General features: G+C 59.0%; 3 protein-coding genes across 7 annotated transcripts; 2 read left to right on the top strand and 1 right to left on the bottom strand.

Annotated features, from left to right (window-relative positions):
• Positions 1 to 2,376: 2,376 nt before the first annotated feature.
• CARMIL2 (capping protein regulator and myosin 1 linker 2) lies at positions 2,377 to 14,766 on the top strand. Of its 3 annotated transcripts, XM_064489049.1 has the most exons (39): positions 2,378 to 2,763; positions 3,018 to 3,112; positions 3,206 to 3,256; positions 3,497 to 3,559; positions 3,637 to 3,782; positions 3,922 to 4,013; positions 4,216 to 4,286; positions 4,403 to 4,476; positions 4,620 to 4,695; positions 4,790 to 4,878; positions 4,998 to 5,092; positions 5,172 to 5,258; positions 5,343 to 5,455; positions 5,545 to 5,622; positions 5,755 to 5,831; positions 5,922 to 6,026; positions 6,218 to 6,287; positions 6,434 to 6,515; positions 6,616 to 6,712; positions 6,801 to 6,858; positions 6,996 to 7,168; positions 7,359 to 7,521; positions 7,604 to 7,705; positions 8,768 to 8,896; positions 8,975 to 9,088; positions 9,255 to 9,415; positions 9,491 to 9,578; positions 9,753 to 9,905; positions 10,018 to 10,084; positions 10,569 to 10,804; positions 11,599 to 11,699; positions 11,776 to 12,139; positions 12,224 to 12,346; positions 13,258 to 13,294; positions 13,453 to 13,524; positions 13,652 to 13,873; positions 14,031 to 14,111; positions 14,442 to 14,519; positions 14,603 to 14,766. In XM_064489049.1, the coding sequence occupies exons 1-39, from the start codon at positions 2,724 to 2,726 to the stop codon at positions 14,713 to 14,715; spliced, it is 4,236 nt and encodes a 1,411-aa protein (XP_064345119.1). In that variant the 5' UTR covers positions 2,378 to 2,723; the 3' UTR covers positions 14,716 to 14,766. The 3 variants fall into 3 exon arrangements, with proteins under 3 accessions (XP_031314094.2, XP_064345120.1, XP_064345119.1); XM_031458234.2 differs by lacking the exon at positions 14,031 to 14,111 and having other exon boundaries at positions 2,377 to 2,763; positions 3,658 to 3,782; XM_064489050.1 differs by lacking the exon at positions 14,031 to 14,111 and having other exon boundaries at positions 2,377 to 2,763.
• ACD (ACD shelterin complex subunit and telomerase recruitment factor) lies at positions 14,724 to 17,984 on the bottom strand. Of its 2 annotated transcripts, XM_010979281.3 has the most exons (12): positions 17,335 to 17,976; positions 17,117 to 17,253; positions 16,886 to 16,979; positions 16,724 to 16,800; positions 16,551 to 16,595; positions 16,419 to 16,453; positions 16,125 to 16,276; positions 15,950 to 16,046; positions 15,781 to 15,867; positions 15,230 to 15,603; positions 15,004 to 15,095; positions 14,724 to 14,923 (listed from the first exon to the last, which is right to left on the bottom strand). In XM_010979281.3, exons 1-12 carry the CDS (start codon positions 17,566 to 17,568, stop codon positions 14,845 to 14,847), a joined length of 1,503 nt encoding a protein of 500 aa, XP_010977583.2. In that variant the 5' UTR covers positions 17,569 to 17,976; the 3' UTR covers positions 14,724 to 14,844. The 2 variants fall into 2 exon arrangements, with proteins under 2 accessions (XP_010977583.2, XP_031314103.1); XM_031458243.2 differs by lacking the exon at positions 15,781 to 15,867 and having other exon boundaries at positions 17,335 to 17,984.
• PARD6A (par-6 family cell polarity regulator alpha) lies at positions 17,614 to 19,982 on the top strand. Of its 2 annotated transcripts, none has more exons than XM_010979283.3 (3): positions 17,614 to 18,268; positions 18,646 to 18,868; positions 19,107 to 19,982. In XM_010979283.3, the coding sequence occupies exons 1-3, from the start codon at positions 18,206 to 18,208 to the stop codon at positions 19,859 to 19,861; spliced, it is 1,041 nt and encodes a 346-aa protein (XP_010977585.2). In that variant the 5' UTR covers positions 17,614 to 18,205; the 3' UTR covers positions 19,862 to 19,982. The 2 variants fall into 2 exon arrangements, with proteins under 2 accessions (XP_010977585.2, XP_010977586.2); XM_010979284.3 differs by having other exon boundaries at positions 17,997 to 18,268; positions 19,110 to 19,982.
• Positions 19,983 to 20,102: the final 120 nt, after the last annotated feature.

The raw sequence follows: 20,102 nt of genomic DNA, 5'->3' as shown, positions 1-20,102 counted from the left end.
TTTATTATAGAAAATCTCCTCACAGAACAGTGAGCAGTTTATCTGTATCCTCAGCATAGCTTTTCTTATGTATGCATTCAAATTGTTTACAAGTTTAAGAGTGGATTTGTTTTGGATGGGGAGGGGGCAAGAAAAGTGACATTCTGTTGCAGTTAAGGCTGAAAAGGGCTCCTGCATTGACAGAGCCCCATGGTACAACCTATGGGGCTCCATTAAATATAAAACCTCACCACAGAACTTTTGATCGGAAGGTTCCCTAGCCTGTGTGCAGCACTCTACCCAACTGTTAACCATAGTTGGTCCTGGAGTAAAGAAATAGTCTACCCTTTCCACAGCTGGGCTTGCGTTGCCCCATCCACTGCTGGCCAGCACAGCAAGCACTGAGCCCTGTCTTGCTCTTGGTCAGGATCTTGTCTTTTGAAACCATCTGAGGGGAGCCTTGTGGCAGCTCTGGGAGCTGCAGCCTGGCCTGTCATCTTGTGCTGCTGGAGCAGGAGGGGGTTATTCCTCATTATGAGTTGTTAGCATTTCCCGAGTGCCCACGGAGTGTCATGCTGTCTAGAACACAGACGGGCTTGAGCAAGCTGAAGGCCTCTCCCTCTCACTGAGTCCCTTACTTGTGGGGGCTGAGTCCCATGTATCACTTGGGCTCTGAGCAGTTTGTTTTTTCACTGCCTCACTGCCATCCCTACAGTGAGCAGTTACGGAGATGTGTAGCTAGCCCAGCACCCAACACACACACACACCGCCCGCCCCATCCTGATCTCCAGGCTGATCCTGGCTTCTTCCTCCACCGCCCCCTGCCTGTCCCCACAACACTCACCAGACATGGACTTGCCACCAGCGTGGCTGTCGGTCTCAGGACTCCCTCTGCCTGGGAGCAGCTTGAGCCCTTTGGCATTCATTCCTTCTTGAATTTCTCATCCGTGTCATTTTAAACAGAAAAGTCTCAGTAAGGTGGGTTTTCTATCCTTCGGTCTGGAGTCCTAAGGCTGCCACGGTAAGATGGCAAATGTGAGTGTTCACTGATTGCCAGGCGCTGTTGTGAGCACCTCTCTTAACATTTAATCCTTACACTTTGAGGTAAGTTAATAGCTCCAGTTTACAAAACAGGAACTGGAAACCCAGAAAGGTTAAATGACAGCCGGTAAGAGGTGGAGTCAGGACTGGAATTCAGGCCTTGTTCCTTCGGAACCTGCATTATTGACCACTTGGCCATACTGTGTGTGAGACCTACTGAGCGTGCATCCTAAAAACAGTTTGTGGGTTCTGTGTGGTCTTGTAAGAGTCTTTGCCCAAACTCTTCTTTCAAACTGGAAGCAGAGCAGGACCTCTTTTTGCCTCTGTTGGCAGGAACTCAGCACCCTCTCCAGCTGAGATAGTCCTCCCATCGGCCCTTGGCCGCCACCGCTGGGCCTGTTGATTTACGGCAAGTGCCTTCCCCCAAGTTGTTACTATTCAGTTTCTACTTTCCACTTCGGCCTGGTCTTTGGTGGACCTCAGCAAAAACATGAGATTTTTTTTGTGGGGTAGGGGGTGGTCAGATGACTGGAAAATGCTCCCACTGTCTCCAAGCCCCAAGGTGGGGAGGGGTAACTAGAGATGGGAAAGAAACCAAAGCACTCGGTGTCTTTCCATGTCTCAGGTTATTTCACCTGTGCCTGGCTGAGCTGTGGGCAGAAGGCTGTTCCTTATGTCACAAATAGAGTTTAATTCGATTGTAATGGAAGAAAAAAATTGAATCCCCTCCTGTGAACCCTCCAGAATCAAGGTCTGGTCTTACAGGGTATGGTGCACCTATATGCACCCACTGATCTTCTGACCCCTCCCAGCCCTGAAGACAGTAGCTTCCCTCTCCTACTGGTTCCCCTCTCCAAACTCCAGTCAGGGACAATGCAGACACGGGAGGAGCCCCATGTACCCTGCCTTTGCTCATGAATCACTCCACCCCTCCCTGCAGCCCTTTGGGGTTCAGGCCTTAGCCCGAGGCTGCCCCCTGAAGGTTACACACCCAACTTGTGGCCCTGCTCCGGCTTGACCCTGATGAAGCTGAGGAACCTCTGCCACAGAGAAGGGCATCTGGGTCCATCTGGTTTTTCCACACTTTCAACAGTTTGTGTCACCCCAAGGGGAACACGGGCTCCAGGTCAGGAGCAACAGATAAGGTCCTTCAGTTTAGGACCCGGGTGTTGGGAGAGAGCCAACAAAAACACTCCTTGCTTAATAGACGCCCCTTGCGGTCCCCCGTCGTCGCCACCCCCACCCACCACTCAGCCAGCTGAGCTTTGGAGGGGACGGACAGGCTGGAGGCGGAGATCCCCGAGCGGGCAGCGCCCCCTGGTGCTCGAGGCAGGGACTGTGGTGCGGGGTGGAAGTAGGGGGCTAGGAACTGAAAGAGGCACGCGAGATTTTCTTGGCCACGGCACGCCCTCCTCGTGTCCACCCTAACCCAGTAGACCCTCCGCGACGGGGCGGGCAGACAGCTGGGATTCTGCCCGCCTCCTACCTACATCGTCGCACCCGCGCGACATCTCCCGGCCCGCGAAGGCCGGGGCGGGGAGGAGCCGGGCCGGGGGCGGCCTGGCAGGAAGCAGCGCGTACCTTCCGCTGCAGGAGGAGCAGGTGGCTGCAGTGCGGGCCTGGGCCCCAGGTTTCCTGTGCGCGCCCGCCGCTACCATTTATCGTCGGAGCTTCTTGGGCCACCCGGCCGTCAGGCCGGCTCCATGGCCCAGACCCCCGACGGCATATCCTGTGAGCTGCGAGGTAAGCGCTGGCCCTTCTCGCCTGTTTGGCTGGGAGGAAGCAGTGTGGGCCCCCAAACCAGAGGCCCACACAGCGAGCCAGAGTACTGGGCAAGGGGTTTCCTCTGCTCTTCCAGAGGTTTGGTGCCCCAGATCCACGCCACTCCTTACTTGCTGGCCCATGTGTGAGCCGAGTTCCCCAAGTCTGGTACAGACTCTGGGCACAAATTGACCTCCATGGGAGGACGAGTCACCCAGCACGCCGCCCTTCCACAGGCGAGATCACCAGGTTCCTGTGGCCGAAGGAGGCAGAGCTGCTGCTGAAAACCTGGCTGCCAGACCGGGAGGGCGCTGAGCAAGTTCATGTCCTGGTATGGCTGGGACAGAGCCTGGGAGGGCTGCTGGGGACCAGGCAGAAAGAGCCTCTTGCCCTATGCAGGATGTCAGACACTTTCTCCCCTCAGGCACTGCTCCGATGGAGAGCCTACCTGCTCCACACCTGCTTCCCCCTGAGGGTGAGTCCCAGGGCCCAGTTGCCTATTGCTTTCCAGCAGTTTCCTTGATGAGGGCTGCATCTGCAGCATTGTCCATCTTGTCCTTGTGGGCCCTGCCCTTCTAACAGCACTGGGCTCCTGGCAGCAGGCAGGACTGGAGTCCCAGCAGGTCTAGCTCTGAGCACCAGGCTGCACAAAGGACTGGGCTCCCAGGAGGGTGGTGCTCGGGCCTTGGTCCAGGCTGACCCAGGTACTCCATAGGTGGACTGCACGTTCAGCTACCTAGAGGTCCAGGCCATGGCACTGCAGGAGACACCTCCTCAGGTGAGACCCCGTGGCACCCCACCAGGGCCTGCAGCGTGGTCTTGCCCTCTCCCCACATGCCTACACAGGGAACCCAGTCTCCCACCTTCCCTCCCCAGGTCACCTTTGAGCTGGAGTCCCTGCCTGATTTGGTCCTGGAGTTTCCTGGTGCGGCTGCTGTGGAACAGCTGGCCCAGCACGTTGCTGCTGCCATTAGGAAGGTCTTCCCTCGCTCCACACTTGGGTGAGGCCCAGAAACTGAAGAGTTTGGCAGAGAAGGAGGGCAGTGGGGGAGGGGACCGGCTCTGGCTGACACAGTGGGCTTCCCCCACTCTCAGGGGCTAGACGTCCCTTGCCCCCTTCTCCTTTATCCGCCTCTCTAGGAAGCTATTCCGGAAGCCCACACCCACCTCCATGCTGGCTCGGCTGGAGAGAAGCAGCCCTTCAGAGGCCACCTCCCCCAGCAGCCCCTGTGGTAAGGGCTAAGGTGGGGCTACACAGGGCTTCCAGCCTACTCCCTCCTGCACCCTGACCCCTGGGTATGGAGGTCTTCCAAACTGAACCGAGCTACTCAAGGAGCAGCCACCACCCAGCTCGGGGCTGATCTTCCTCCATCTCTGACTTTCATCTCTTTCCTACCCTTACCCCTGCATATCACACCCCTGGCACTTCCCCAGGTGGCTTCTCGGAGACATATGAGGCTCTGTGTGACTACAATGGCTTCCCTTTCCGAGAGGAGATTCAGTGGGTGAGAGTAGGGCCCTCTCTGGGGGCTGTGGAGACATCTGATCCCTCATGTGCTTTGAGTCCCTCCCTACCTCTTTTGGCCCCAAGCCAAGTTGGAGACACTTTCTTCCTATCCAGGATGTGGACACCATCTACCATCGTCAGGGCTGCCGCCATTTCAGCCTAGGAGACTTCAGCCATCTGGGAAGTAGGTGAGTGGCCCACCAGGAATGTGAAGAGAGGAAGAGTCTACGACCCACATTCCTGGGCCTTAGCCTCTCCATGCAGGGGGACGCTGGGCTTAGAATCTGGCTGGAGGGCCCTGAGCTCTGCCCCTGCCCCTTCTTCCACCCAGAGACCTAGCCTTGAGTGTGGCTGCGCTGTCCTACAACCTGTGGTTCCGGTGCCTCTCCTGTGTGGACATGAAGCTGGTGAGAGAGTAGGGGCAGAGAGGGGCCAGTGGTACGAGGGCCAAGGGTGCAAGGGCCAGGGTGCAGCTCACTGAGCTCCCACTCTGGTTCTCAGAGCCTTGAGGTCTCAGAACAGATTCTGCACATGATGAGTCAGTCATCACACCTGGAGGAGCTGGTGCTGGAGACCTGTGGCCTGAGGGGGTGAGGGGAATAGGGCACGGCTGGGGAGGGGAGTCTGGGAACTTGGGATGGGGAAATTAGTGGTCAGGGGAGGGGTTGGGAATCCAGGGTCAGTCTCATACCTGGGGTCTGATTCCCAGAGACTTTGTCAGGCGACTGGCCCAGGCGCTGGCAGGGCACAAGAGTTCTGGGCTGCGAGAGCTCAGCCTGGCAGGGAACCTGCTGGATGACCGAGGTATGCCCCTGAGCCTGGGGAACCCTGGGGAGGTGGCACTGGAGGAGGTGAGACCCATATGGCTGCCCCCAACCCTCAGGCGTGGCTGCGCTCAGCAGACACCTAGAGCATCGTCCTGGAGCCCTGAGGAGACTCAGCCTAGCACAAACTGGGTTGACACCACGAGGTAGGTGGGGCCTAGGATGGCATGGGGTAGGTGGAGTGGGGAGGTGGGTCAGCCTAATTGTGAGCCCCCCTCCTCCATCACTAGGAATGAGGGCTCTGGGCCGGGCACTGGCTTCCAATGCCGCCTTTGATTCTGCCTTGACCCACTTGGACCTTTCCGGAAACCCCGGGGCACTGGGAGCCTCGGAAGACAATGGGGTGAGTGGTTCCGCAGGCAATGGGATGTTAAGAAGCTCTTGGCGAGGTCATCCCTGACTCCCTCCTTCTCATCTTCATCCTCCCACCAGGACCTCTATAGTTTCCTGAGCCGTCCTAATGTTTTGACGTTCCTGAATCTCGCAAGCACCGACACCGCCCTGGACATTGTGAGGGGGTGGTCAGTGGGGGGATGATCCGTAGGGCTGGTGGCCGGGCCCAGGACCCAAAGGTCGACTGGAGGGCAGAGCGGGAAGGGGCTGAGTCCTCTGACCAGTGTAGCCCACACCCTCCTCCCGCAGCTCTTTGCAGCGCTGTCCCGCGGCTGCTGCGCCAGCCTCTCCCACCTCGACGCTTCGAGGAACGTCTTCTCCCGCACGTAAGTGGGGCGGGTCCTGCGGGGGTAGGGGATATGCCGGTGCCGCCTCCCTGCGCCCGGAAGCCCACTCCTCCCACTCCTCCACCCCAGGAAGTCCCGGGCTGCGCCCGAGGCGCTGCAGCTCTTCCTAAGCCGCGCAGGGACGCTTCGACACCTGGGCCTGGCGGGCTGTAAGCTGCCCCCCGACGCGCTCAGGTCAGTGTCACTGCCCACGGCCACCCCCTCGGCCTGTGTGGCCACCACTCAGACCAAGCCTCCTGCGCTTCACCCCGCTCTTGCGGCACCCATGACCTCCCTGGTATCCTGGCCCTCCCTTCTTGCTATTGGTTCGCTCCCTGGGGCCCCTTTTCCCAGCTCCCTCCACCTCTTGCGACATTCCTTCCCAGGGCGCTTTTGGAAGGCCTCGCGCTTAACACACACATGGACAACCTGCACCTGGACCTCAGCGCTTGTGAGGTGAGCGCCCAGCCCCAAAACATGAACGGGCGGTGGGCCCACACATTGGGCGTGAGGCCGCGAGGCGGGAGCACCGAGCCGTTGGGCGCCTGATTCTCCCCACCTGTGGCCTGTTAGCTTGAACTTGCCCCACCTTCCACCTTCAGCTGCGCTCCGCAGGCGCTCAGGTGATACAAGACTTAGTGTGCGATGCTGGCGCGGTGAGCTCCCTGGATCTGGCCGATAACGGTGAGGCTGCTCAGAAACCCATTCTCCCACTATCCACTCAGTTTCCACCCCCGCCCCCCACCAGCCTCACTTGCTTTGTGCATGACCCGAACCACCCCAGGCTTCGGCTCAGACATGGTGACTCTGGTGCTGGCCATCGGGAGGAGTCGGTCCCTGAGACATGTTGCACTTGGAAGGAACTTCAACGTCCGGTGCAAGTGAGGATCCATCCAACTCCTGGGCCTCCCAGACAGCACCCCACCACCCAGGTCCCAGCCCCCATCCAACCGCAGCCCCTGCCCACAGGGAGACCCTGGACGACGTCCTGCACCGGATTGTCCAGCTCATGCAGGATGACGACTGTGTGAGTTTACGGGACCATGTAGGATCCTCAGGCAATGGACCCTCTCACCCCTCTGACTCCTGCTCCCTGGGACCCTGGGACCCGCACTCCTTGTTGATGCCTAACTCCAACCACAAATGGCATTCTCTGAACCCCAGCCCCTGCAGTCTCTGTCCGTGGCTGAGTCGCGGCTGAAGCTGGGCGCAGGCGTCCTACTCCGGGCCCTCGGCGCCAATCCAAACTTGACAGCCCTGGATATCAGTGGCAACGCCATGGGGGACACCGGGGCCAAGATGCTGGCAAAGGCACTTCGGATCAACACGAGACTCCGGTGGGTAGGGTCAGGGGGGTGGGACCAATGAGGGAGGAGGGCATGTGTGGAGGGGCTCACCGAGTTGAGGGGCAGGGCTGAATGAAGCCGAGTAGATGGAGTGCACCGGTGCTCCAGGCGAATGGAAAGGCCAGCGAGGTTGGGTGGGGCCTTGTGGAGCTCCGCCCCAACTGAAGCCCAGCCCGCCCAGGTCTGTGGTCTGGGACCGGAACCACACGTCTGCTCTTGGCCTGCTGGACGTTGCACAGGCCCTGGAGCAGAACCGCAGCCTGAAGGCCATGCCTCTGCCACTGAACGATGTGGCCCAGGCGCAGCGCAGCCGCCCTGAACTCACAGCACGTGCAGTGCATCAGGTGGGGCTTCCCTTTCTTCCCCTGCCCTGCTCTGCACCTGAGTCCTGTCCCCCTGACACTTCTTGATATCTCTTGTGCCCAGATCCAAGCCTGTCTCTTGAGGAACAACCGCACAGACCATACCTCTACTGAGAGTACCTCCCGCCCACAGCCACTAAGTCTGGGGTCAGACCCTTCTGAGCAGGTCAGAGTCCACTCCCTTAACCTTGAGAACACACAGAAAGTAGGGGAGGGGGAGAGCTGTGGCAGCTGAGAGCTTCCATGAATCTGAGGGTCTGACTTTCCCTGGGGCCAGGGTGCCTGAATTCTGCTGTCCCAGACAAGTCCTTCTCCTTGGTCTGGAGAGGAGCACATGGCTCCTGAAATAGCTCCCAAAAATAACACTCCTGGCTACCTTTCTTAAGCATTTAAAAAGGCTCTCCTCTTAAAGATGGGAAGTATTTTTAAATCTTCAATCAATTCTCCCCACCCCTGATTGTAGCCCTGCCTGTGACCTTCCCATTCACAGGGCTCCCTTCCTCTCTCCACTGACCTCTATTGTGGCCAAACCCAGCAACCCTTTTTCTGGCTTCATCTCCCTCTACTACCTTGCCTTGGTGAGATGTTCCCCACCTCTCCATTCCCAAATCCCACTTCTCTCCCAAGCTCCAGAACCCAGGCATCTTGACCCAGACATCCTGCAGGGGCTTCACATTCTATACATCTTCATATGATCTCATCATCTCCCACAAACTCATCTCTCTACCCTAGCACCCAATCTCACTGGTGCCCACACCCACCAAGTACTTTGGACAGAGCTTCAGTCCAGCTCTCTCTTGGCCACATTGAAGCCCCCACAGACCTCCTTGGTTGTGCCTCTTGACGAGTTATCAGACACACCACTCCTTACGCGCACCCGACTATCCCTCACTCCCCCAGTCCTTCCTCTATGGCCCCTCATTCCCATTTCTCTCCATCCCTCAGTCTATCTGCTACGTGGATGATGAACAGACTGAGTTTCTAAAACACAGACATGACTAACAGTTCCTTTCATTCCTATTCTGGATACTTAGGGTATAAAGTCACTACAATGAACAAAAGGAGACACTGCTCTCCCTCCTTGAACAGATAGGGTTCCTAAGTGGTTGGCCTGATGGTATCATCTTCAGGACCTCACCCAACCTGCTGGAGACCTTGGGAAGGAGGCAGTCAGGGTCTGGGGGAGTGGGAGAGGACCAGGCTGAGACTGATTCCTCTTTCTCTCTAGGAAGTGAATGAATTGTGTCAGTCAGTGCAGGAGCATGTGGAGCTGCTGGGCTGTGGAGCTGGGCCCCAGGGTGAAGCTGCTGTGCACCAGGCTGAGGATGCCATACAAAATGCCAACTTCTCTCTCAGTGTGAGCACCCCCTCCCCTATGAGGACCCTTACCTTCTTAGGTGTCAAATTGCAAGTCCTTTTCCTCTTTGGCCTCTAGATTCTCCCCATTCTATATGAGGCTGGGAGCTCCCCAAGCCATCAATGGCAGCTGCGGCAGAAGCTGGAGGGCCTCCTGGGACAGGTGGGCGAGGTCTGCCGCCAGGACATTCAGGTGAGATGGTGCCCTTGCCCCAGCCCCACCTCCATATGCAGGCTTGGCCTCCATCCATAGGCTTGACTGTGACAACCCATGAGTCAATACTGGTGGGGGACTGGAGCCTCAAGCCAGTTGGTCTGGGCCCCAACCACACCTTCCCTATGCTCTGACCTTTACCCAGGACTTCACTCAGGCCACACTGAACACAACAAGGAGCCTCTGCCCACAGATGCTGCAGGGACCCAGGTGGAGGGAGCAGCTAGAGGGGGTCCTGGTGGGTTCAAGGGGTCTCCCAGAGCTGCTCCCAGAGCACTTGCTGCAAGATGCCTTCACTAGGCTCAGGTAGGCCGGATGGGGCTGGGCTGGACTGAGCTGGGTAGAGACCGCACACTAACCCTTGCCCTCGCTTGCCCTCAGGGACATGCGGCTGTCAGTCACAGGGACCTTGGCAGAGAGCATTGTGGCTCAGGCTCTGGCAGGTCTGAGTGCAGCCCGGGATCGGCTGGTGAGCAGGAACTTACACACACACACACACACAGTGACCTGGCCTCTGACCTGAAGGGGTTCTGTAACGTCTTCTGGGGCCATGTAGCCCAAGGGTATTTCAGGGTTTCCTTAGCACTGGTGGGACTATGGCTGAGGCCCTGCCTGCCCATCTTTGAGGTGCTTGGTATTGCAGGTGGAGAGTCTGGCTCAACAGGCAACAGAGGCAATGCCCCCTGTCGTACTGGCACTGGATGGAGGTGAGCCCAGCCCCCTTGGGCCTGGGGAGCTGGAAGGTCTTTTCTTCCCTGAGAAGGAGAAGGAAAAGGAGGATGAAGAGGAGCAGAAGGTAGGTGGTCCCAGAACTGGGCCTAGAATCCCAGATCTTCCCATCTTGTTCTGGAGTGTGGAAGGTGGGGAGGCAGCTCTCTGCCCTAGGCTGAGTTTGCCCTCTCCACCAGGATGACAGTCCTCCACAGGAATGGCCTGAATGCATTCACTGCCTTCACCTAGTCCCCTCCACTCACAGTAAGTCGGGACCCAGGAAAGGGTTGGACTGAAGCTCTGTTAGACCGGGACACATTCATTCAGCTGTCTCAGGAACTCCCTGACCCTTGACGGGGCCAGACCAGGACCCTCGGGGCAACATGCAAAGTTGAAGTTTGCTATGGTCAGTCAACACCGGGTGGGACCTAAGCAGACCAGGGCCCGGACAACGTCTCCGCTCACCTCCCCCCGCCCCCGCCCCCTTCCCTACCCCCAGGACGCGCATGCTTGGCGGCGGTGCGGAGCCGCGCGCTGCTCGGAGCCGCGCTCAGCACCACGGACAGCGGTGGGGGAGGGGCGGTCAGGGGGGCGGGCGGTGTAGCCGGGCCCCTCCCCGCGCCCTGGGCGGGTCCCCTGCCGCCCTAGCGCCGCCGCTGCCGCCGCTGCCGCCGCTGCCGCCGCTGCCGCCGCTGCCGCCACTTCCCCGGGCTTGGCGCTCGGTGCTCTTCTGGTGCCCTCCCCTCAGGTGCTGCTGAGGAACCAGAGCCGGAGCCCGAGCTGGCGGCTCCAGGGGAAGATGCAGAGCCGCAGGCGGGGCCGTCCGCTCGTGGCTCTCCGAGCCCAGCTGCCCCCGGGCCCCAGGCCGGCCCGCTGCCTCGCATGGACCTGCCACCCGCCGGGCAGCCCCTGCGCCATCCGACCCGGGCCCGGCCGCGGCCGCGGCGCCAGCACCACCACCGCCCGCCGCCGGGGGGCCCCCAGGTGAGCGCCCAACCCCTATTCCAGAGCTCATGGAATTGGGGGTCGCGAGTGGCCCATTCGCTCCTTACGGATGATGGCAGGCAGGGAGGTGGGTAGTGGGGGCCCAAGACCACCTGGTCATATGTCTGAGTCCTGGCCTCTTCCTGGCCACCCTTACCCCAGGTTATGTTCATGCGGGGTCACGGGTATCAGGATTTCGTTGGGGATGCGCCTGGACTCCGCTTCAGGTTGACTGCTGCATGGGTGGATGTGCGAGAGGGTGTCCGTCTTATCTTCCCTCCCCCAGGGTTATGAAAGATGCTAGGCCCTGGGCTGTGGGGACAATCCTGCATGTACTGCACGTCCGGCGGGTGTATGTGTGGGCCGGGTGCTGGCGCGGGCAGTGGGCACAGGGAGGAAGGCGGGGGAGCTGACATGAGGCCCCCTCAGAGGGTCTGACGCAGCAGCAGGCACTGCCGAGCCGGCAGCAGGCCGGGTGGGGTGGGGGTGGGGGGCACTGCAAGGAACTGTTTGGGCAAGTGGCAACGTGGGACCCTGGGGCGAGTAGGTTCTAGCCTCCTGGTGACCAGGTGGTTGAGGGTGTGTAGGATACTCTTTGGGACAAGAATGGGTGTGTGCTGTGTACTTCCAGGGCCAACTACAGGTGAGGGGGGAGAGCTTGTGTCAGCAGCCCTGTAGGGTCACCCCAGCTCCCAGGTCCTGGAGTTGCCCAGGCCATACTGTTGGACAAGGGAGGTGGGGAGAAGTCAACATTTGCACTCAGCCCTGATCTTTAACCCCGTGGTGTCCCTCAGGTACCCCCAGCCCTGCCACAGGAAGGAAATGGGCTCAGTGCCCGCGTGGATGAGGGTGTGGAAGAATTCTTCTCCAAAAGGCTGATCCATCAGGATCACCTGTGAGTGAGGGGCAAGTTGCAAGGGGTGGGAGAGGGTGGGATGGGCTTTCCCACTCACTGCTGGCTGTTCCCACAGCTGGGCCCCCGAGGAGGACCCGGCCACTGAGGGGGGTACCACCCCTGTCCCCCGCACACTTCGAAAGAAGCTTGGCACCCTCTTTGCCTTCAAGAAGCCTCGTTCAACACGTGGGCCACGGCCTGATCTAGAGACCAGCCCTGGAGCAGCTCCCCGAACTCGAAAAACTACACTTGGGGACCTATTGCGGCCACCAGCCCGTCCTGGGCGTGGTGAGGAGCCTGCTGGGGCCGAGGGGGGCACCAGCAGCCCTGACCCTACCCGCAGGAGTCGGCCTCGATATACTCGGGAAAGCAAGGCTTACTCAATGATACTGCTACCTGCTGAGGAGGAGGAGACAACATTGGGTGTCAGACCTGACAAGGTGAGGCCTGGTAACAGGGAGTGAGGGCTCTGTTGGAACTGAGGGCAGTGAGCTCTTTCCCCACTGTGGTATCTCTGTCCTCAGCGGCGGCCCCTGGAGCGGGGAGACACAGAGCTGGCTCCATCCTTTGAACAGCGGGTTCAAGTGATGTTGCAGAGGATTGGCGTGAGCAGAGGCAGTGGGAATGCCGAAGGCAAGAGGAAACAAGTGAGTTGGGAAGGGACACAAGTGCTCAGTGAGGGAGCAGGTGACATGTGGCTTGTTTTATGTGGGTATTTATGTGACCAGAAGATTCATGACACACAGACAGGTCTGTTAGTTTTAACCCCTCCCCTTCAAGTAGTCATCAGATTCACCTTTTCTTATCTCTTGGCTTTGGTCCTGGCCCAGGCCACTGATACCTCCCCTCCTTGAAGCTGGGAGAATCCTTTCTCTGCAGATCATACAGAAATCTGACCTTGTCACCTGCATTTCAAACAGGAAGTCCTCCAGGGGCTCCCTATCAAGACATTTGCCCTGACTCCTAATCCTGCCTCCAGGCCCAGTGGGGTCTCAGCCCAGGTCCCTGCTTTCATCTCACTGCTCTCAACCCCGGTTGCATCTCAGAGCTTCTACACAGGTTCCTCTGTCAGGAACTCCTCCTCCCTGCCTCACTTCCAGCTTCTTATCACCACCTATGGTTACACCAGATTCCTCTTCATATAACCCTACAGGTCCCTGTGGGCTTTCCTTGACTCTCTTCCATGTCCACCCTTTTAATACTGCTGTCTGATCATAGATCCTAGAAAGAACCATCACCCTATGAACTATCCCTTAAATAAGTTTTTAAGAAAATAAACACATATAAAATGAGACAGCTTGAATTTAGAAACAATAAGGTATAGAAAATGAATCACAGAATTAAGAACACTTTATCTGTGTATCTGTGCTTGCATATGCTTTTTCTCTGTGTTTACTGTCTACCATCCCAGACTGCAAGCTCCAGGAGGACCAGAACTGGGTTTGCCATGTTCTTGCCCAGCCCACAGTGGGCATTTAGTGGTGGTTATAAAAATGAAAAGGACAAGACTAGCATGAAGGTGGGACAGGACTGAGTTTGCTTTCCCTGTTCCTTACAGAGCAAAGACGGAGAAATCAAGAAGGCTGGCTCGGATGGTGAGACCCTGGGCTAAGGCAGTACATTTTGGGGGAAGGGGATGTCCTTAGAGATAGCCCCCAAGGGATTTGCTCTCCTTGGGAGGGAGTGGGAGAAGCCATGTTTTTCTCCCCCTCACCAAGGTCTGGTGCCTAAGCCTCCAGCCCTGCCTTTGCAGGTGACATTATGGACAGTTCCACAGAGGCCCCTCCCATCTCAATCAAGTCCCGCACCCACTCTGTGTCTGCTGGTGAGTAAGGGCCACTGTGTCTGGTGGGGGACATGCAGGGATGGACAGGCCATAGTGGGTCAGATCACTGGTCAGGCTCACCTCCAATGCATAGCCCAGGTCTTGGCTAACACCCTTCTCCCTGCAGACCCTTCATGCAGACCTGGGCCAGGGGGCCAGGGGCCTGAGTCTGCCACCTGGAAGACACTGGGGCAGCAGCTGAATGCAGAGCTCCGGGGCCGTGGTTGGGGCCAACAAGATGGTCCGGGCCCCCCGTCCCCTTGTCCCAGCCCAAGCCCCCGAAGAGCCAGCCCCTCCCCAGACAGCCTGGGCCTCCCAGAGGATCCTTGCTTAGGCTCCAGGAATGAAGGTAAGCAGATATTCTAGCTCCCACTCCAGAATTGGGCTAGTGACTAGAGGAGTCCCTGCTAGGAACTCAGCTCCTATGGGGATCCTGAAGGTGGGAGGCAAGGGCTGGAGTGGGGGCAGCTGTTGGGACCATACCCTGACACCCTGGCCTCCCCCAGATGGCCAGCTGAGGCCGAGGCCTGTCTCAGCAGGGCGACGAGCAGTGTCTGTGCATGAGGACCAGCTCCAGGCCCCTGCTGGTGAGGGGAGACACTTCCATGTGTGCTTGAGTGCAAGAGGAGATGGTAGAGGGTGGGCTCCCTTCTTCGCTCTGGTCCTCGGAGGGGACCACCAGTGGCGTGAGGGGTTGAGAAATTAAGGAGCCAGAAGGCCAGGAGCAAGGGTCTGAGAAGCCCTTCCTACTAGCCCTGGCTCCACGTCCACAAGAGCAACCGCTGCCAGGGGTGGGTGGGTGCAGGGGAAGGGGGAGGCTCTAAAGGCAAGTGTGTGTACACATGCTGGAGGTGGGGAGGTGGGGGTTGAGGACAGGCAAGTCCTTAGCGACCCTCCCCAAATCCTGTATCCCTCAGAACGGCCCCTGCGCCTGCAGCGCTCCCCTGTCCTCAAGCGCAGGCCAAAGCTTGAGGCACCTCCATCTCCAAGCGTAGGTAAGAGGAGCTGGGACCAGCTGGGAGGGTGGCAGGACTGCTCAGTCCAATCCTGACTCCTCTTTCCCCTTCTCCTGGTGCAGGATCTGGCCTTGGAGCCAAGCCTCTGCCCCTTCAGCCTACAGCGCCCTCCAGCCCTGAGTGGAGCCCACCCTCCTCAGCCACAGACCAAAGAGGCGGCGGCCCCAGCCCCTGATCGCCTCCTTTCTTGCCGCATGAGATTATTTTATTAAAAAACTCAGAAGAAGCCAGTGTGGAGCACTGTTTATCCACCCCCAGGCCTGGATCTGTGTGCACACATCCTCCCATGTGCTCACACGACCCCTCACACCTGGGTTAGTTCAGAATCCAGCTGTGGCTCCATCAGAAAGTGCAAGGCCCAGGCCACAAGCTGGGGAGGGAGCCTGGGAAGAGAACCATGGCTATAGGTCAATGGGGACTGGGATGGGTGACCAAGAGTGTGGGGGCGGCCCAAGGCACTTACCTGGCAGCTTGGATCTGGGCACAGACAGAGGGGCAGGGTGGCTCATACTCATATTGGAAGGCAGAACCATCACGATGCCTCTTTGGGGGATCCTGAAGTGGGTATGGTGTCTGAAGAGAGGCCAAAAAGGCCCCCAACCCCCTCCAAGGATACCCTCAGCCCCCTTCCCATCTCTACCCAAGGCCCACCCCATTCGACCCTCCAGTTGTAGGGGGACTATGCTCACCCAGACAGGGCTGGACTCCAGAGCTCCCTTGGTGGCTCTTGTCCTTGGGGAGTGCTGCCAGGTCTCAGGGGTTAACCCTAGCTCCTTGAACTCCAGGCTAGGTTTCTGGGCCCTGGTTACATGGGCCTGGTGTGGACTGAGGAGATGGCCAGTGGGTGACAGACTTGGGGTATAGCTCAGGAGTGGGGACTTGAGTACACAGCTAGGTTGTGGGGAACTGGTGGGCAGGGGGCCAGGGGCTGAGCAGATGGCTGGTAGGGGCTGGGAGCTGCCCTTCTGCACTGGGTCTGGAGCAGCCAAGGACAGGGCAGGCAGAAGGCTACTGCTGGCACCGCTTTCCTCTGACAGCATGTGGCTGGGTAAAGCAGGGGTTCCTGAGGAAGAGGGGACTCACCATGGACACAGCCCTCTCAACTCACACCAGCTGAGTGATCTGTGAGCTTAGGCGGGACTGTGTTCCTCCCCTACCCAGCTGTGCACCCTTTTGCAGCATCCCATGCAGCCCAGGAACCTGACAGCAGCAAGAGCATGGGGCCTGAGCACCACCTTACCTGAGGAAGTGGGTGAGGAAGGAGGAGAGGAGATCAGGGTCAGCGATAGGTCCTGTAAAGCCGGGTGTGGTGGGGGTAGCTCAGGGCCTGGGGGCCAGGGGAGGCTTATCAGCATTGTGGGCACTGTGCACACAGCTACTCCCCTCTTGACCTCTCCTGTCCTCCTTACCCTGTGGCCTCTGACCTGGGCCCAGGGAGCTCAGGATTTGCTGGTCATTCTCAGAGATGTGCAGCCATAGGCTGGGGACAGTGTACACAGCTTCTCCCTGTGGGATGTGAACTTTCAGCCTGGCCTTTGCATAACTCCCCACCCTGACATTTCCCAAGGGAAGTCCCAGACTGACCGTGGCCCTGCAGCGTGAGGCGGTCCAGCGGGTGAGAGGGGGTGCTGTGCAAGGGCCTGCCAGCATCAGACAGCTCTCAGCCAGGCGCACTAGCGTCCCCCAATGCTCCTGGTCCTCTTGTACCTCATCCAGAAGTTGGGACAGTGAAAGGCCTGGGAGCAGGGGACCAGGGAATGGGCTAAAGCTCAAAGAAGAGGAAAGGCAGGGTAGGGGCGAGGGGAAGGAGGGCTTATCAAGGAAGCAAGAGAGATCACTCTACAGGAGTTAGGGCAAATGGCCAACCCCTATAAGTACCTGCACTGGGGGAGATGGATTCTGAAAGATGCTGCCTAGAGAAACAGAGGGGACATGCTTGAGGAACAATCCTATCTACATACATCTGCCATTCTCTGACCAGTTGGCCCAAGAGTCTAACCCCAAACTCACTCCAAGCAGTCGTATAGTTTTTCCCGCACATCCGGGTCCTGATTGCTGGGAAAGAGAAGGGAATAGGCAGTCAGTGTTACTAGGGGCCCAAGCTCTCACACCCAAAACGCCTATGCCAACGCCAGCCAGGTCTGGGTGGGGAGAACAGTTGGGAGGGTGGGGTCATCACTTACCAACCAGTCACCTGTTCCCGGGGCTGCTCCGTGGGCAGTAGGCTGAAGCGGTCCACCTGGAGGTAGAACTCCGCGGGCTGGAGAGGTGAGTTTGGGAACGGGTCTCAGGAGTTGTCAGGAAGTCAAGCCCACTAACTCACCCAAGCCAGCCTCACCACTCACCGCGCCTCCCTCAGCGACTTGGACGCGGACCTCGCAGTCCTGCAGCAGCAGCAGCCGGCCTTCTGCCCCTCGAAAGCCGAACTCCTTCTCCTCCCTGCGAAGAGCCGGACCTTCACTGCCTAGCCCGACTGAACACAGCCCCACCAGCCCGGGGCCCGCCCTCCTTGGGCTCAAGCCTCGCGCTCTCCTACTGGACTCCGATCTCCCCAGGCCCCGCGGAGCCTCTCTCACCAGTCCGAGGCGTTGAGGGCCTCCCGCGTCACCAAGCATCGGATACTGTGGGTCCCGTCGGACACAAGCAGCGAGGCCCCGACGTCAGACTTGCCAGCGGCGCTGGATGGACCGGGGGCCTCGGCTTCCTGCAGTACCTGACAGGGGGACCGGCATCAAACCCACTGCCCTGGGGCCCCGCCCTGGTCTCAGGCCCCGAAAGTAGCGGGGGGGCTCACCTTGAGCAGCTGCCCCGCTCGCGGGCTTGACAGTGCCTCTGATCCTAGGACCAGCTCTCGAATCCAGGGTCGCAGGACCAGGCTTCCCACGCCTGCCATTCCCAACGCTGTACACAGCAGAGGACCACTAGCACTGGTTTCCCGCTGGCGCCGCGGCCCCGCCTCTCGTCGGAAGAGGAAGCGCAAGATGGCTGGGTGGGACCCAAGGTCGAGGCCCCGCCCGTGAGCGTGCATGCGCGTGCGCACAAGCGTGTCCTATTCCGAAACTTGTGTGAAGATTCCCGTTGAATCAATTGGATGCTGTCCTGCTTAGCATCTCTCCAAGCAGTGGCCTGGAGTTTGGGCTGTTCGTCAAATCTTCCGTAGCAGTGGGCAGGAAGGGGCCAAGGGCTGGCTCGGATGGAAAGTGAGGGATCTGAAGCCTGAGACTGCAGCCAAGAGTGGTCAGAGAGAGCTGGCTCAAAGCCACTTCAACGCCAGTGACCCCGAGGAGTTCAGCAAATATTTATTATGACTCAATTTCCTCATCTACAAAATACGCAGTCTTGTAAGCCCTGTGGAAATAACAGTACGCAACAAAAAATACCCTTTCCCTCACTCTCCCCTCTAATTGGCAAGCCCCTCCCCCAGACCGTAGCGTACTGACGTAAGTTGACAGGAAGACTCCTCCACCCCGCCATCTCCGTTTCCTAGGGAACGTGGACTCCGCGTTCCACTCGCCGTCGCTGCCCCCTTGACGTCACGGTCCGGATAGGAGGGCGGGGCGAATGCTACCGCCAGGGGCGGGGCAGCGCGGGCCCGCCGGCCTGGCTGTGCACCTGCGCCTCGGCTGGCTGCCTGGGGCACCGTACTCTGCCCGCCTGGCCCCACCATGGCCAGGCCGCAGAGGACTCCGGCGCGCAGTCCCGACAGCATCGTCGAGGTGAAGAGCAAAGTAAGGGCCCCTCCGGCACCGGCTCCGGCCTCGGCCCTAGGCGCTTCCAATTCCCTTTCTCCCCTTCCTAGCTCCTTGGTTCCTATCACCTTTTTCTCTCCTCCATCCTCCACATCCTATTCTCCGGCTTTTCTTCTCGCTTTCCCACACTCATCCTCCTTCCTCCCACTACCGGCCTCTAGAGTACCTCTGTGGCTTGGGTACCTGGAGGGTGGGGAGAAGACCTTGGACAGCGTCTCTTGTACTGGAGCTGAGGTCTGTGTGAACGGATGCAGCCATTGTAAAGCCCTGTCTTTCCCACCCCTGCCAGCCTCAGACCTGCGGTGAAAGGGGGCAGCAACTCCGTTCTGACCCCTCCTCTCCCCCATCCCCTCCAGTTTGATGCCGAGTTCCGACGCTTCGCGCTGCCCCGCGCTTCGGTGAGCGGCTTCCAAGAGTTCTCTCGGTTGCTGCGTGCAGTACACCAGATTCCGGGCCTGGACGTGCTGCTTGGCTACACAGATGCTCACGGCGACCTACTGCCCCTCACCAATGACGACAGCCTGCACCGGGCCCTGGCCAGTGGGCCCCCGCCGCTGCGCCTGCTAGTGCAGAAGCGGGGTGAGAAGAATGGGGTATAGTGGGAAGCCTCTGTGGGGTAGGGTGACAGGGCAGGTCTACAAGGGTTAGTCCACATCCAGGGTGCCCAGGCTTCACCCTCTGCAGTCCCTGCCCTTGGCCTGACCTCCAAGTGGCAGGGAATAGCTACAGTACCCCCTTCTTCAGGCCTGGGCCTGATGGAAAAGGTTCCCAAGTGGGAGAGTAGGGTCTCTGATCTCAGCGCCTCCCTCTCCTGCAGCAGAAGGTGACTCCAGTGGCCTGGTCTTTGCCTCCAACTCTCTGCAGCGGCGTAAGAAAGGGCTCCTCCTTCGGCCTGTGGCACCCCTGCGCACCCGGCCACCCTTGCTAATCAGCCTGCCCCAAGACTTCCGCCAGGTTTCTTCAGTCATAGATGTGGACCTACTGCCTGAGACCCACCGACGGGTGCGGCTACATAAGCATGGTTCTGATCGCCCCCTGGGTTTCTACATCCGAGATGGCATGAGCGTTCGTGTAGCTCCCCAGGGCCTGGAACGGGTTCCAGGCATCTTCATCTCCCGCCTGGTACGAGGGGGCCTGGCTGAGAGTACAGGGCTGCTGGCAGTAAGTGATGAGATCCTCGAGGTCAATGGCATTGAGGTAGCTGGCAAGACCTTGGACCAAGTGACGGACATGATGGTCGCCAACAGCCATAACCTCATTGTCACTGTCAAGCCAGCCAATCAGCGCAATAATGTGGTGCGTGGGGTATCTGGGAATCTGACAGGGCCTCTTTCTGCTGGGCCTGGGTCTGCTGAGCCCGATAGTGACGATGACAGCAGTGATCTGGTCATTGAGAACCGCAAGCCTCCCTGTTCTAATGGGCTGTCTCAGGGGTCTCCATGCTGGGACCTGCGTCCAAGCCGCCTACTTCCTGGTACCCGCAGCTCTCTGCCCTCACTGGATGATCAGGAGCAGGCCCGCTCTAGCTGGGGGAATAGCATGCGAGGAGATGGTAGTGGCTTCAGCCTCTGACAGGCAAGGATGCTGCCCCTTGCCCCTCCAGGCTGCTGGGACATGGCAGGGACTTCCCCAGTGGGGGTTTTTAGCTTGCTCACAGGGCCTTCTCAGTCTGGGGAAGATTAAAGGTTTTCTAAATACAGTCGTGGTCCTTCTGTATCCCAGTCCTAGCCTCCTCCCTGATCCCACAATCTTGCCTTCTTCCCTGGACATGAGGAAGAAGTGATAAGGGTGGCAGAGAGACCTTCCTGTAGTC

This window comes from Camelus dromedarius, chromosome 9 (assembly GCF_036321535.1).
Source record: "Camelus dromedarius isolate mCamDro1 chromosome 9, mCamDro1.pat, whole genome shotgun sequence".
Lineage (NCBI taxonomy): Eukaryota > Metazoa > Chordata > Mammalia > Artiodactyla > Camelidae > Camelus > Camelus dromedarius.
Note: the sequence above shows the minus strand (reverse complement) of the source record. Positions and strands in the feature narration are given on the sequence as shown.

Bases quoted from the DNA above. Each gene is read 5' to 3' on its own strand.
- CARMIL2 (XM_064489049.1), top strand. From the start codon at position 2,724: ATGGCCCAGACCCCCGACGGCATATCCTGTGAGCTGCGAG. The intron at 7,169-7,358 runs GTGGGTAGGGTC...CAGCCCGCCCAG, and splicing joins CGGATCAACACGAGACTCCG to GTCTGTGGTCTGGGACCGGA. The intron at 12,347-13,257 runs GTGAGTTGGGAA...TGTTCCTTACAG, and splicing joins CCGAAGGCAAGAGGAAACAA to AGCAAAGACGGAGAAATCAA.
- ACD (XM_010979281.3), bottom strand. From the start codon at position 17,568: ATGCACGCTCACGGGCGGGGCCTCGACCTTGGGTCCCACCCAGCCATC. The intron at 16,801-16,885 runs GTGAGTGGTGAG...TCACCTCTCCAG, and splicing joins AAGTCGCTGAGGGAGGCGCG to CCCGCGGAGTTCTACCTCCA. The intron at 15,096-15,229 runs GTGAGCATAGTC...TACCCACTTCAG, and splicing joins TGGAGTCCAGCCCTGTCTGG to GATCCCCCAAAGAGGCATCG.
- PARD6A (XM_010979283.3), top strand. From the start codon at position 18,206: ATGGCCAGGCCGCAGAGGACTCCGGCGCGCAGTCCCGACAGCATCGTC. The intron at 18,269-18,645 runs GTAAGGGCCCCT...CATCCCCTCCAG, and splicing joins TCGTCGAGGTGAAGAGCAAA to TTTGATGCCGAGTTCCGACG. The intron at 18,869-19,106 runs GTGAGAAGAATG...CCTCTCCTGCAG, and splicing joins CCTGCTAGTGCAGAAGCGGG to CAGAAGGTGACTCCAGTGGC.